Source organism: Brienomyrus brachyistius, chromosome 23 (genome assembly GCF_023856365.1).
Source record: "Brienomyrus brachyistius isolate T26 chromosome 23, BBRACH_0.4, whole genome shotgun sequence".
Taxonomy (NCBI): domain Eukaryota; kingdom Metazoa; phylum Chordata; class Actinopteri; order Osteoglossiformes; family Mormyridae; genus Brienomyrus; species Brienomyrus brachyistius.
Window position 1 is genome coordinate 16,830,594 of NC_064555.1, and position 14,887 is coordinate 16,845,480.

The 14,887-nt window shown below is 52.7% G+C and overlaps 1 protein-coding gene across 1 annotated transcript in view; it reads right to left on the reverse strand.

The window, feature by feature from the left end:
* macf1a (microtubule actin crosslinking factor 1a) overlaps positions 1-14,887 on the reverse strand; it is a 145,494-nt gene that overhangs the window by 5,467 nt on the left and 125,140 nt on the right. Inside the window, 21 exon segments of the mRNA XM_048993682.1 lie at positions 187-398; positions 2,449-2,566; positions 5,528-5,602; positions 5,866-6,020; positions 6,130-6,292; positions 6,748-6,911; positions 7,156-7,267; positions 7,353-7,541; positions 7,872-8,144; positions 8,448-8,642; positions 8,735-8,894; positions 9,046-9,215; positions 9,597-9,716; positions 9,937-10,143; positions 10,324-10,479; positions 10,949-11,128; positions 11,349-11,477; positions 11,610-11,807; positions 13,333-13,488; positions 14,269-14,442; positions 14,737-14,838. Coding sequence (XP_048849639.1) covers positions 187-398; positions 2,449-2,566; positions 5,528-5,602; positions 5,866-6,020; positions 6,130-6,292; positions 6,748-6,911; positions 7,156-7,267; positions 7,353-7,541; positions 7,872-8,144; positions 8,448-8,642; positions 8,735-8,894; positions 9,046-9,215; positions 9,597-9,716; positions 9,937-10,143; positions 10,324-10,479; positions 10,949-11,128; positions 11,349-11,477; positions 11,610-11,807; positions 13,333-13,488; positions 14,269-14,442; positions 14,737-14,838 — 3,408 coding nt within the window.

The window sequence follows — 14,887 nt, forward strand, 5'->3', positions numbered from 1 at the left end:
TGAATCCATCCGTGAGAGTGCGTGTCCTGACAAGGCCGCTGAGATCTCAGCACCACTCCCTCTCCATGACCACTTCCCGGCACACTGTCACCCACACTAACACAGCACACGGAGAAGTTGCCGCATTTCTGCAGCACAGCAGAGCCGGCGCATTTCTGCAGCCCCAACAGCTGAAAGGACACTCACCCGCGAGGAGGCAGTGGGCGTGGCCGGGGCAGAGGGCAACGAGGCGCAGCTGTGTGCACTGTGGGAGGCGGAGGAGGAGGAGCGCGTGGGCGAAGCCGTGCGGGACGAGGGCTTGGAGCGTCGTCCTCTGGAGCGGAAGGCCGCCAGGCCCTGCGACGCTCCCTCTGGCAGGATAAACTTCTCCCTCAGCTCCAGGTTGGTGCGCCCACGAGCTGTGGGGGGGGGAGGGGTGAGAGACACAGAGTCAGGCATCTGCAGGGAGTTAGAGTGTCAGGTGGCAGGGCAGAGTCAGTATATGCAGAGCAGTCGGGAGTCAGGGCTGGGTGTGAGTCTGCTGGGAGTCAGTGCGGGAGAGAAGGGGTGAGCAAGTCAGCAGGCGGGTGGGAGAGTGTCAGTGTGTGTGGGAGCGCCAGGGGGGCACAGAGACACAGCGGGTCTGAAAAGCCGATGGTGGGGTCGGCCCACATCACACAGACATCCAGCAAGCATCATCATCATCATCATCATCATCATCATCACTGTCCTCCTCAGGGGCTGCTTGTGCACAGGCAGCGTGCCCCCCCTCATCGGGCTTCGAGTGCGGCACACAGCGGGGACGGAGGGGGGGTTCGTGGCGGTCTGCGGCCCAGGGGTGTCGACGCAAGCATCGGCAGACAGATACGGCGGCAGCCCCAGCACATCATTACACAGCCCAGTGAAGCCAGCCAGAGACAGGAGGGCGGGGCCACAATGTGTCAGAGATGGGGGGGCGGGGCCACAATATGCGCAGCTGTGGGCGGGGCTCAGCAGTTGCCTACTTAGCTGGGACACACACCCATCCCCACATCACCCATAGCAACAGCAGACCAGTAATCAAATGGTCACAGCCTGTAATCGTCTTCCAGAGAGACGGCCGCACCCAGCCCCCGCCCCCGCAAGGCATCACAAGGAACCCTGGCTGGCCACGCCCAGCCCCTGAGGGCCACATGAGACGCAGGGCGGCCAGCAAGATGGGAAGCATGAGGTTGTGCGCACACACACACACATAAAGAACGCACACATATGAGTGCACACACACACAAGCATATACACACGAGCACAAACAGAAGCACACACACACACACACGCACACGCACACGCACACCCCCACGTTGACACCCACGCAGACAGCTGTGAGCAGATGGCTTTGAAGGGGACACTGAGGATAGGCATGAGTCACAGTGACAGCAGGAGAGTGTAGGTACCTCTGCAGCAGAAGTAGCCGGGAGTGACCGTCACTGAGAGCCACAACAAAGACAACATGACAAAAAATCACAGGCGCGCTTGGCCTGGAACACGCTCACCAGCACACGCGGGACACACAGAAGACCCATAAACGGGGGACAGAGCAGGGCAGGGAGGGGGGGGGCACCAGAGAGGTGTCCCGGCTGAGCTTGGGCCTCTCTGAGCAAGATGAGCTATACCCTGCGTTTTCCCAAGCTCGCGAGAGCAGGCTGGCGGACTGCAGAGGACATGGGCTTGGCAGGGAAGACACAGAGGGCAGGAAAGCAGAGCGAACCGGAAGATGGTGAGCAGGGGTGGGGGCGGGGGGGGTGAGAGAGAGAGACCCGACCTATATGGGATGATATGGAGCTGCTGGACTCGGAGCGGAAGATTTTAATCCCTGGATGATGCACTAAAGAGAGGGAGAGAGAGAGAGGCAGGGAGGGAGGGGGTGGGAGAGGGAGAGAAAGATCTGAGGACCATGCACCATGCACTACGAGTCGGAGAGGATGACCGGAGGGTGGGGCGGAGGGGGACACCATGCCTGATAGAGAGGCTGAACAAAAGAGGGAGAAACGTAAGTAAAAAAAAAAAAAAAAAAAAAAAAAAAAGATTAAATAAAAGAACAAAGCATATAACAACATAGGGGGATGGGGTTACACAAAGAGAGAGACATACCTGATTAAAAATCAGAGAGAGAGAGAGAACCAAGGGAGAAAGGAGACATTAATCAAGAGACAAATGAAAAAGAGACAGACAGGTGGAGAATCCTGCAGTAACACCTCCTAATCAACAGGGGCACTACAATAAAGAGGGGGTGAAAGAGCGTGAGCCCTGTATTGCAGCTCTTCACACATGCTGTACATACTACATTTTATTCTTCTCCATCTGTCAGGTTTTTTTTGGTATAAACAGAGCTGGCAGAAAAGTAAATTAGGTGCCTAATGTGTGTCGATTCAGTCTCCTGTCCGGAGGTTTTTTCCCTGTGAAACCTGCAGCACTGGGTGTGTGTGTACTCACCTCTGCACGGGTCGTTCTTCACCAAAAACTCATCGAGAGCCATCCAGCCTCCGCCGACCCTGACCATGACGGTGCTGCGGAGGATGCGGACCAGCCGCAGCTGCTGGGAGTCTCCAAACTGGCGTAGAGACGGGCAGGGAGGAACAGTGAGGACCATGCACAATATCCTGGGCTGCATATTCCAGCTAACCTGATACCTGAAAAAGCTTAGCCCAGATTAGCCCAGCTAACCCGATACCCGGGAAAGATTAGCCCAGCTAACCCAGCACTCAGGAAAGATTAGCCCAGCTAACCCAGCACCCGAGAAAGATTAGCCCAGCTAACCTAGCACCCGAGAAAGATTAGCCAACCTAACATGATAACCAGGAAAGATTAACCCAAGAAACACGATACCTGGGAAAGACTAGCCCAGCTGACAAGGTCAGTAATCTAACAAGGCTACTCAGAAAAGAGGAAATAACCTGAAACCTATCACAATTAATCATGCAGAAATACACATGCAATAATAATCAGCTCTGGTAAATCAAACCCCCTGGTTCCTGTGCTGTCAAACAGGAGTGGTATCACAACCAAGGCTCTGCTCTCTGGGCCTTATGGGGTCCATTGGTCCCATCGGCAGGAAAATGGCTGTGATCCCAGCAGATTTCACAGAAGCTAAATCACCCCTTATAGCTGCTGACACAGCCACAGATCTCTGTGCCCATTGATTAGTTCAAACTGTCCACCTGGGGATTCATTCCTCAGTCACCTGTAACACACCCTGTGAAACAGGCTCCCCCCATGTTAGGGTTTCTCTCTTGTACATGAGAGCATAGTCCCTCTGCTATTTGCCACAACAGAGCCTGGACATGAGCACCAATTCCATTTCCTGTCAAACAGGAAATTCCGCATCACCATGGCAACATGGACTGATGATAAAAAATGAATCTTTTATTAAACCTCCTACATTTAACCCTTCATTGGCAGGAGCAGATTTCTGGGGTTCTGCCACACAAACATACACACACACACACAAACACAAAGACACACGCAAACTTTACCTGGTTCCCAAGGAAGAACTACAATAAATCCGGCAGACACAGAGGAGGTGTGAAAGTGAGAGAAAGAAAAAGAGAGTGAAATAGTATTTAGACACAAACGTTTTTTATTCCCTGACTAGTGCTGGAAACACTGTGCTCACTGACAGACCTCTGACCCCATTTCTAAAACATAACTTTCCCTTCTACATCCGCCCTCCTCCCCCACTGACTCCTGCTGACTTCCTGTTGCCATGGCATCGTGATGACATCAGCGGCGCCTCTTTGCAAGATAGCTGGTTCTGGTTAGGTCAGTGATGACAGATGACATGGTGCAAGAACAAGTGCAGAGGAACAGACTAACAGAACATGGACAGGATGGACAGGACAGTGTGGAGCGCATATTCCGGTGCAGTTAGCTTGACATTAAATTAAATTAAAAAAAACAGGATGTCATTAACTGATGGACATTTATGCAAGTGACACACAGTGACAGTTATGCTGGCCAACGGCTGCAGTTACCGTAACAATGACAAAATTGAAATCATTAGCTTGCGGATGGGAAGCAGACGTACACACAAGCAGGAACGGCATTGTGGGAATGCGGCGCAGTGTTCGCAATTAAGAATGCAGTCATCCCTGCATGTAATCCTACTGCAGAATCGCAAAGGTCAGGGGTCATGCTGAGGGCCTGTATTCTTATGTGCTAATGGGACCAGCTGCACAAACTAACTGGGTCTACTGTGTGCTAACAGTGATTGTTGGGTGCTCATATATGCTAAAGGGGCCTGCAATGTATGCTAACCAGGTCTAATGTGCTAACGGTGTCCTTCGTGTGCGCATTTATGGTAACGGGGTCTGCTGTGCATGCTAACCTAGTCCAAGTTTAAGTCAAGGGAGGTGATGTTATGATTATATAATTCCTTGGTAAGACCCCACCTAGAATATTGTGTGCAGGTTTGGTCACCATACCTTAAGAAGGATATTGCTGCCTTGGAAAGGGTGCACCGTAGGGCGACAAGAATGATTCCTTGACTTAGAGGAATGTCTTATGAGGAGTGGTTAGCTAAGCTGAATTTGTTTAGCTTCGAACAAAGGAGACTAAGGGGGGACATGATCCAGGTGTATAAGATTCTAACAGGTCGGGATGCTGTTCAGTCAAATGGCTATTTCAGTATTAGTTTAAATACTAGAACTCATGGCCATAAGTGGAAATTAGCGGGAGAACATTTTAAAATTAATTTGAGGAAGCACTTCTTTACACAGCGTGTAGTTAGAGTATAGAATAGTCTTCCTGCTAGTGTAGCGCAAGCTAAAACTCTGAGTTCCTTTAAATCAGAGCTAGACAAGATTTTAACAACTCTGAGCTATTAGTTAAGTTCTCCCCAAATGAACTTGATGGGCCAAATGGCTTCCTCTCATTTGTAAATTTCTTTCTTTCATGTTCTAACATGTGCTAACGGTGTCCTTCGTGTGCTCATATATGCTAACAGGGCCTGCTGTGCATGGTAGCTAGGTCTAACATGTGCTAACAGTGTCCATCGTGTATTCATATGTGCTAACTGGGCTTGCTGTGTATGCTAATCAGGTCTAACGTGCTAACGGTGTCCTTCATGTGCTGTCTGAGTGGGCTGTGTATGCTAACCAGGTCTAACATGTACTAACGGTGTCCATCATGTACTCATATCTGCTAACTAGGTCTAGCATATGCTAACAATGTCCACGGTGCTGCCTTAGCCTCCGCATGCCTGGTGATGCAGTTAGTGAGGAGGGTGGTGGGGGATTAATGGCCAGCAGGCTGGGGGTGGGTGGTCGGGGCACATGGTCAGTGGATGTCAGTGTCCCCTATCACTCAACTTCAAAAATACAGTCACTTACATGAAACACAGGGCAATTATTTATATTTTACATTACAATGCATCCTCAGGAATGTAATGACAGATAACGACTCTAAAATGAATTTTACAAATAAACAGTAACAAATCAGTCTTCCTTTAAACATTCAAAAACATTCTTCCTTTAACTGGAGTTGAGGCTGGTCATATAACTGCTGAGGGACTCACTCTGTATTTGTTCTCTCCAATCTGCTCCACCTGGAACCTCTTGGCGCATTTGCACTGAGCCACCTGCCTGGTGACCTGGAGAAGGAGAAGTGCGTGAGATTGGCAGACAGTATGGAGCACTGCGATGGTGCAGGATATGAACCAGAAGTAGATGATTTTATTCATGGAGAACATGAAGCAATATAAATAGGTAGAATAAAAAAATAAAATTATAAAATGATCGAAGTAACAACAGTAACAAATTATCATCATCACCATCATAAATAATAATAGTCGTAACTGGATGGACAATGGACGACGATATACGTGTCTGCTGCGTGCCCTGATCCCGCCCTCACCTCATCCTCAATCTTGTCGGCGTCGGTGGTTGGTCGATAGGCATCCTTGTTCGGGTGCAGTGCCGCTACAAACTCGTAGTAGTCGATGTAACCATCTCCATCGCGGTCGAAGATGTCTGCCACGGCTGTCATCTCCAGCTTGCTGGTGGGAAACTCTGCAGGACATGTGGCAGTGCGGAGAGGATATTCAGAGCAGATTGTTTTTCAGGAAATAATAAATATTTAATGTCTCTGTGAATGCCGTGGGTGTAACCAGGGACGCACTGGAGGCCAGGATGCCGTCGATGAACTCCTGCCGTGTGATTTTGCCGTCCTGGTCCTTGTCGATGCGTCGGAAGAAGTCCATGACGCGAGACTTTTTGTGGTTCATCCACCTCATGTACTTCTTCCTCCACACGTCAAAGTCAAAGTTGGCGAACTCCTTCAGCTGAGGGTCAGGGGTCAGAGGTCATGGAGGTGGAGGGAAATTGGATGGGCAGGGGATGGGGGATGCATGCGTCAGAGAAGTTCTGCAAATGGTCAAACTGCCATGCCCTTGAGCAGTAGTGGGCAATCTTACCCAGAATGGGCCGCTGCGTGTGCCAGCTTTCACTGTAGCTCCATAATTAGATTACTAATTAGGGGACTGACTGGCTGTACAGTCCTCATCCCTAGGTGCCCTAAAGGTTATCGCAAAATCCTGCATACACACTGGCCCTTTGAGGATAAGATTTCCTACCCCTGACCTAGAACGTTCTAACAATGTCACCTCATCTCCTACATACACATACTCTCGGCTTCCGGGAAGTGATAAATACTGGTAGGGTACTGTAGAGCATACATGGGAAAGAAAACATGGGGAAAGGGAAGAGAACAGAGAGGATTAGAAGCCGGTTGCAGTACCTCTTCCAACCTGTCGAGGGCGTCATTGAGCTTACGCTGGCGGTCGAGCGCGAGCAGCCACACCTGCTGCCAGCGGGAGCAGAGCTGGGTGAGACGCGGGTTGCCCCCGGTGACCTGCACCGCTGCCTGCTGTTGCTGTTGCTGCGGCTGTTGCTGCTGTTTGCCTGTAGGGAGGAGGGACACATCTCACTGCTGGCCATTCTCATTTTAGGACAGTTTGCCAGTAGCAGGCATGTGGCCACATGTAAAATACCTCCAGAAATCATTTTTATTACCAAACATTCACAAAGTCAGGTAGCAAAATGATGAGTCTGGCCGGATGGTGACCAGATACCCCCACAATTTATCCATGGTTATGGGCCTGGTCCATAGTGCAGAGAGGGAGGGGGTGGCAGTGCGTGCACTCACGGGCTCCGCGTCGCTCTGCGATGCCGCTGGCCGGTTCTGCGGGCTTCCTCTTGTAGGTCTTGGTGACGCGGTCGACGTCGGGCTGCTTCCTCGTCATCTCCTCCATGAACAGCTGTCCCGTGGCCAAACAGAAACATGTGTGACGCGTGACAGACTAGGCAACCAGACTGGCGTGTGTGCCGAGAACCCCTTCCCACCTGATGCTCCGTGATCAGTGTTTTCAGCTGAGTGATGTCCTGAGGGAGGGCTTCGGTGTCCCGCTGTAAGATGGTGGTCTCCGCCCACTGCAGCCAGGACAGCAGGTCCTCCAGAAGCGTGGCGTTGTTCACCAGCTCGGTCAGGGCCGCTGCCAGCCGCTGCTCGTGCTGTTTGGCCCACGTCAGCACCTGTACAAACACCCAGCTCATAAACAGCGCTTCCTTTGAATGTCCGTATGCTGAATTCAACATGTGCAATACTCTACTGCAGTGGATCTCAAACTTTTTACCCCATATACCAACCTGACTGAGTACCACCATTATGACCAACATAAAAGGAGATACCTCCATATGCCACTAGAGGGAGATCCTGTTCCAGATTGAGAACCACTACTCTCCTGGATGTTACGGATGTAGAGTCAGTGTAAGATTGTTCTCTGTTCTGCTAAACCTATTCATATTAACCTAATCGTTAGCTCCTCCCTCTACCTCTCCTCCATCTCCCCCCCCCATCCTCACCTCCTCGAAGCGCGCACGGATGATGGTGATCCAGTGTTTGATGGTGGTGATGGAGTCAGGGTGGCAGCCTGTGAGGATGCTTTCCCCCATGCTGGCAGTCCGCGTGATGTCTGCCCGCTTCTCTTCCACAGCCTGCATAAAGTCGCGGTGCGACTGCAGCAGCGCACGCAGGGTCTCCGCCTCCTCGGGCAGGACGCCACGGAAACGCAGTGTCTGCTCCGCCTCCGACAGCCACTCCAGGAGCAGCTGCACTGCATTTCGGAACTCCTCCGCCTAGGGAGGGGGTCGGTCAGGGGTTGCGGGTTACTGATTGCTAAGTGGGACACTGAACTGAACTCCCTAATTGGATGGAGAGGCAGCAGATTCTCTGCTTCCATTCATCAGTGAAGTCCTGGGTGCCTGGGCATCTTCCTTAGGATGAATGATTCTGGGACATGTGGCTCCCCGTTACTCTCCTACGCAAAGCAGGGAGTCACAGAGCTCCTTTCTCTACTGAAGCCAAGTTTAAGCCTGAAGGCACCAAGCAACGAACAGCATAACGATACCGACTCCAAACCCAGCATCGGTGGCACTCACCTGCTTGAGCGCCTCCTGCAGGCGGGTCTGCTTGCTGACGGACAGCGCACACACCGTATCCCAGCGCGTGCTCAGCTCCTGCAGCTGCACCCGAACCCAGGCCGTGTCGTCGCGGCCCGCCTCCATCAGCTCGCGCGCCGAGCGCTTAAGCGCCTGAACGCTGCTGGTCCGCTTGCCCAGCTCCTTCTGGAAGGCCTGCGGGGGCGGAGGAAGCGGACGCGTCAACGCGGGTATCGTCACCACGGGTGTGTCAGCGCCTGCCCCCGAGTCCCCTGTCCCCGCCGTACCTTGTGGGAGTCCATCAGGTTGGTTACCAGGTCTAGGTCGCCGTGGACGGGCTGGTCCTCGCTGAGCTGGGGCTCGACGCGGTATAGCCAGTCTACCAGTGCCTGCAGAGCCTCAGCAAACTGACCAGAGAAGAGCAGCGCCTCCTCCAGCTTGTGCTGTCTGTGGGGGGCAGGGAGGAGGTGAGTGAGCTGGAGTCACGCCTAGGGAAGACGCATGTGCCCCCCTACCCTTAGTCACTGTATTACCACCTAAATGTGGGCCCCTTACCCCTTCCCTCCCCCCATGACATCACCCTGCATGGCCGCCTTACCTCTCCACACTCTTCCCGCACACAGTGTCCCACTTGTCGCGCACCTCCCCCAGCAGGTGTTCCAGCTTCTGTCCATCAGCTGGCAGGGTGGTCCTGTCTCTCATGGCCCGGCCCGACCGCACCGTGGTGTCGTACACAGGCTGTTTGGATCCCAGAGCCTTCTGGAACTCCTGTGGGACGTTTCAGGTGGGGGGGGTCATATCTTACTCTGACACACTCCTAAATTCTTGACGCCCAGCCTTCTCTGACATCATACTGTCATTCTAAGGCTTCTCCTTGTGCTGATCTGTCTTCACTGAACTAAATCATCCTGAAAGTTCCGGTAATGTGTGGGAACAAACCACAGGACAATAGAGTGGCTTTGGATTAGCGGACTTCAGTCAAAGACATGAAGGGTTAAACGCAAAGCCAGCGACACCACAAATCAAGACAGGGTCCTTCTGACTGCATCAAAATGGCATCTGATTGGTTCATCTGAAACACTACTTGAGCCAGTGAACCCATGCTGGTGAGAGGGCTGCACTGCCCCCTCTAGTGGCAGCTATGCGTACCTTGTGCTTGCTCAGCTGCACCTTGATCTTGTCAGGCTCATTGGAGATCTCCAGCTCTGAGTCCAGCCGGCTCTCCGCCTCCTCCAGCCAGTCGATCAGCTTCTTCCACGCTTCATGGAACTGGCAGCAGAAAGAGGGAAAGGTGGAGAGGGGAAGGAAAGATTATAGTGAGTTAGCTAGGACAAACCTTTTTGGGGCCCTTAACACACTCACAGACAGACAGACACAGACACACAGACAGACACAGATTCCAGGAAATGACCTCTGAGATACAGAAAGCAGACTGCGGAACCGGGGACGCCCCCAGGGGACGCCCTCAGGGCTAGCCCGGGCACCATACCTGCTTGGCCCTCTTGCGGGCCTCATCCAGGTGGCGGCCACGGTCCAGGGAGCGCTGCACCACCTTGTCCCAGCGCGCCTGCACGCTCAGCAGCAGGTTCTTGATCAGCACCACGTCCTGTTTGAGGCTGGCGAAGCGGAGCTGGGAGCCAGCCTTCTCCAGCGCCAGAACCTGCTCCCGGTGCGTGTTCACCTCGTTTACAAACACCTGGGGGGGGGGTAGTTAAAGCACTTAATCAATGGCTGTAACAAACTGCGGTTGGCTTTTAATGTGAATGAGCACATGAATTCATTTCCCCAAATTGCACTTGCTTTCGAAATTCTTATCTGAGCCCGAGGTCAGCCCAAGTACCCCCCCCCCCCACCTTCCTCCCCTCTGCTAGCTCACCTTGTGCTCCTCAATCTGAGACAGCACCGTCTCCAGGATAAGGCTTGGGGGCTGCGCCATGTTCACCGTCTGCTCCGCTTGCGTCAGCCAGTTGATGGTGTCTTGCAGGGAGGTCTGGAAGCTCGTCGCCAGGGAGACCGCCTCTTCCAGCTTAATCTAGGGGCAGCATTGATATGCTAATTATTAGTACATTGCTTTCAGAACAGCAGGTGCTGCAGGGCCACGGGAGCTGTACTTGCACGCAGGCGCGCTCAAACCGATTAGCGGAATACAACACTTAATGTCCACTTGTGTAAATAGGAAAAATACATGACTGCAAATTACAGAAATCAGGCTGCGGAACGGCAGCTAAACAAACAGGCAGAGAGCAGCTGGTCATCACAGGGCACTGAGCTCCTGCTGCTTCGGAGGAAAGCACTGGAGCTGCGCGAAATAATGCAGGTGCAAGAATGCGTCACATTAGTGATCATCTTGTTTCGAGTCAGTTTACACATTTTGATAGTTTCGTTTGAGGTTGGGGGGGGGGGGGGCACATGTCAACAGCAGGGGAAAGAGACAGAGAGAGGTAAAAATGGGAAAATGATAGCTGAGAGGGGGCACAGGGGTGCCTGTAAGGGCGGCTCACCCGCCGGTCATCCATCTTGCCATTCAGGGCGGCCCACTTGTTCTGCAGCAGGGCCAGGTTCTGCTGGGTCTGGGTGGTCCCCGGGGCGTCCTCGCCACCCCTCGACAGCAGCATGGACTCGCCACGGTCCAGAAGTCGGTGGTACTGGTCCGAGCGCTGGGCCAGCTGGGCCTGCAGCTCCTGGGAGATGGAGGAAGGAGGGAAGGATGAGGAGAATGGAGCAGGGAGGCATGGAGGAGAGGCAGGGGAGAATTAAATGAATGTGAAGAATGTGGGGGTTGAGAGAAGGGGAACCAGTCAGAAGAATGTGGGTAGTATGGAGGTCTCAAAGCCAGAGAGGCAACCTTCCTCCCACTCATGACCATCATCATCATCAGTGCAGATGAACAGCCTCACACACCATGTGCTGCTGTAGCTGCTCCCTTGCTGTCTCTGGCAGCCCCCCGGTGGGCTTGGCGGACGAGAGCTGGCTCTCCGTGCGCCGCATCCACTGCAGGAACTCTTCCAGCTCGCCATGGAAACCCTCCGCCTGCAGGGGAGGGGGAAGCAGGACAATAGTAAGGAAGAATAGAGCTAGAGAACAGGACCATGATGTGTAATACAAGGCTTGCAGGTAGGGGGCGCTCTAACCCCATCCTTCTTCTATCACTTTTGCCCCCACCTGCTGCAGTGCCTCCTCCAGCAGTCTCTGTCGCTCCTCGCTCTTCAGTAGCAGGCCATCCCAGCTGCGATTGAGCGCATCCAGCTGCTCGCGCAGGTGGCCGGCCTCATCACCAGGCCCGGACTCCAGCAGCTCGGTGCCGGCAGCGTTCACTGTCTCCACGGTGGTGCGGTGCGAGAGCACGTCATTCCGCAGCACCTGCGCCAGAGAGGAGGGGACGGATACCGCGAAAGTCACTCACAGGGCGAGAGGAAAACCATAGCAAGCTCAGAGCAGACAGGAGGGGGGCCTTCATCTGCTCCCCACACACTGGAAGGGAGCCTAAGTGAAGGAGTGAGAGACAAGCAGGCACGAGGGGACTGTGGACCTACAGTCAAGACCCACAGAGAGTCCAATTTCAGTCGTCGCGTTTATTTTTATAAAATGTTCGTTTCTTTTACTTCGGTCTTCACCGTATGTTAAATATGGAAGCAGGAAAGGGGATCATTCTCTCGCCTCCCGTTTGTTTGGTAAAGGTTTTGCTCTTAGCAATTATACAGCAACATACACAGCAATCTTAGAGAAACAATTATAGAAGCAGACTGACAGCCACCGTGTGACTTTTCTCCTCCTCTCCTCTCCTCTCCTCTCCACTGTCCCTCTCCCTTACTCAGTGTCTGCCACTGGACAGTCACGCTTACTTCAGTGGAAATGCTATGTGACTTGGCAGAAGCGGCACACAATAATCCAGCACTCCTGATTCCCGATTCCATCTCATATCCGCAGAGCTCGCCTTTCCCGAGACGGGAACGTGATGTAATCCACGAAGAGCCAAAGAGGGAATAAAGGAAAGCGTGTTCGCTGTCATGGCTGACGAGTACGTAGACGGCAGTACTTTCTCAGCCATCCTCAGGCACCACAGTGACAGCAGCCTGGAAGAATTACCCTCAGTCTGTCTGATTAAACGTGAAGTGAATGAGCTTCAGACAGCGACACGTCAGACACGAACGGGATGCTGGGCCCGGGGCTGTAGCGGAGCCGCAGAGGTGGGCGCTAAGGGACCAGCCCTGGACCCTTTTCAGCACATCTACGTGCCTCAATCAAACTCTGAATTGTCTCTGTAAGTTTAAAATAATGTTACAGACATAAGCTTTTCACGAAATGTGCGGTGAAATCACGTTAGCATTTCCGGCATTTCACAGATCATCTGAGGCAGGTGCTACTAGAGCAGTCCTTCATACTAGAAAATGGCCTACCCTCTCAGGGGCAACAACTAACGAAGTTGCTCCATGCTGGGGGGTGGGGGTTAGGTGGGAGGGGTCACACAAATCGCGGGGGTAATTTTGTCCCAGGCCCAAGAAATGTGTACGACAGGCCTACTTTTTGAGAGAGATATTTACTTTAGTTTTCAGTTTTAAATATATTGAAACCTACAGCTGACACACAACAGGCAAATAACATGGTATTGCTTGGACTTATGACCAGTGAAACATCCATCCATCCATCCATCCATCCATCCGCTTATTCAGGTCAAGTTGATAAGGTGGCAGCACAGAGGTCCATAGTGCGGAGGGTACCAGTTCGTCATGGGACACCCTCACACACTTGTGCACATACTCACGGGCCACTTAGGGGCACCGTTACACCTGACTGCACCTTTCTGACCAAAACAGGGAGACGGGTGACGCGAACAGACGGAGCTGAAGAGGGAGAGCAGGAGACGGGCGACTGCCAGGGAACGTACGTGCTGCTTGGCCAGCTCGATCTCGATGGCCTTGGGGTCGGAGCTGACCGGGCGCTGCGTGTCCAGCGTGGCGTGGGTGTGACTCAGCCAGGACTGCAGCTCTGATAGGGCGTGCTGGAACTGCCCCAGAGCCAAGAGCGCCCCCTCCAGCTTGTGCTGAGAGAGACAGGGACACAGGGGAGACGTCAGAGGTTTCCATTCTCTTATTAATGCATGTCCGCCCAGACAGCACACATACGTCACCGGGACGTGGTTTAAGATTGTAACATCGTTAAATGATGGTGGTTCCACTGAGAAACAGATTTCCCTACATGTGGGGTGGAACGAACGAATCTACCCTATAGTATATAAATATATATAATATAACTCCAATGTGGGTTATATAGCTTAATCGGGGAAAATAACAGAAGAACAAATGTCGCCTAGTGACCTCATTAACATTGTGTTGCTGTTGAAATACATCACACAGACATCGGGGGAATGTAGAGTCAGTATTCAGTAGCAATGTCTCTGCCATAGAGATGCTTTGCCCTGGATTTTCAAGCATCACAGAGACACTGTGCCAATGCATGTGTGCTGTCTGGGCAGCTATTCCAGGGCTGCTGCTGCACAGTGCCAGACAATAGAACTGTCAGATTTTACCCGTCACTGTACCTAATGTCACCCATTCACTGCACCACCGTAAAGTCAGATGGTGTTAGATCATAAACGGGAAATTAGGGGAATAATTAGCGACAAGTAACGAGCATTTTCAGTTACCTTATGTGAAAAAGTACTCGGTTACATTACTTATTACCGCCAAAAGCAGTGGAATTACAGTAACGAGTTACTTTGTAGCGTGTTACCGCCAGCACTGGTAATGCAGGTCCCCCTGGGGCCCAGAGTCTGTCCATTCAAAGCGAAGCCTGTCCGCTGCTCCGGGACGACTTAGCGCACCTGTCTCTGCGTGATTTTGTCCCCCAGGTTGTCCCACAGGTGCCTCAGCTCCGTCAGCGGCTCCTGGATCATGTCTCGGTCCGTCTGGTCGGACACTTTCTTCAGCAGCAGCTCCCCCTGGTGGCAGAGCTTCTCCATGTCGATCTGCTGCTGGTACACCTCTACCTTGAATTGCTGCTCACACAGGGAGAGACACTGTTGTTGCTCTGACCTTACGCGTCAGTTTACTACAACCGTGCGTTCACACTGCGGCAAGAGAACGGTGATCACGGAGCACAGCTGTGCTGCGACAGCTTTGAGACCACCGATCCGTGAATGGAGTTTAAACACAAGCAAAGCAAAAGTGAAGAGCAAAGCAGAAAAGTGGGGTCCTCCTACAGCGAGGATCAGTAAAGAGATGAATGGTGAGAAAACGGGAAAATGCAGAAGAGAAGGGAGGAAGAGGAGGGACCGGGAGGCGTCACTGACCTTCAGCTCTTCGATCTGCTGCTTGACGGTGCCCAGGTCGGTGCCCACGGCGGGCATGTCACACAGCTTGATCACGGCGTTGTCCAGGTAGTCAAACATACCCTGTGGGGCGGCACAGAAACAGGATACTGGGTCGCCAGGCCCAAAAGGC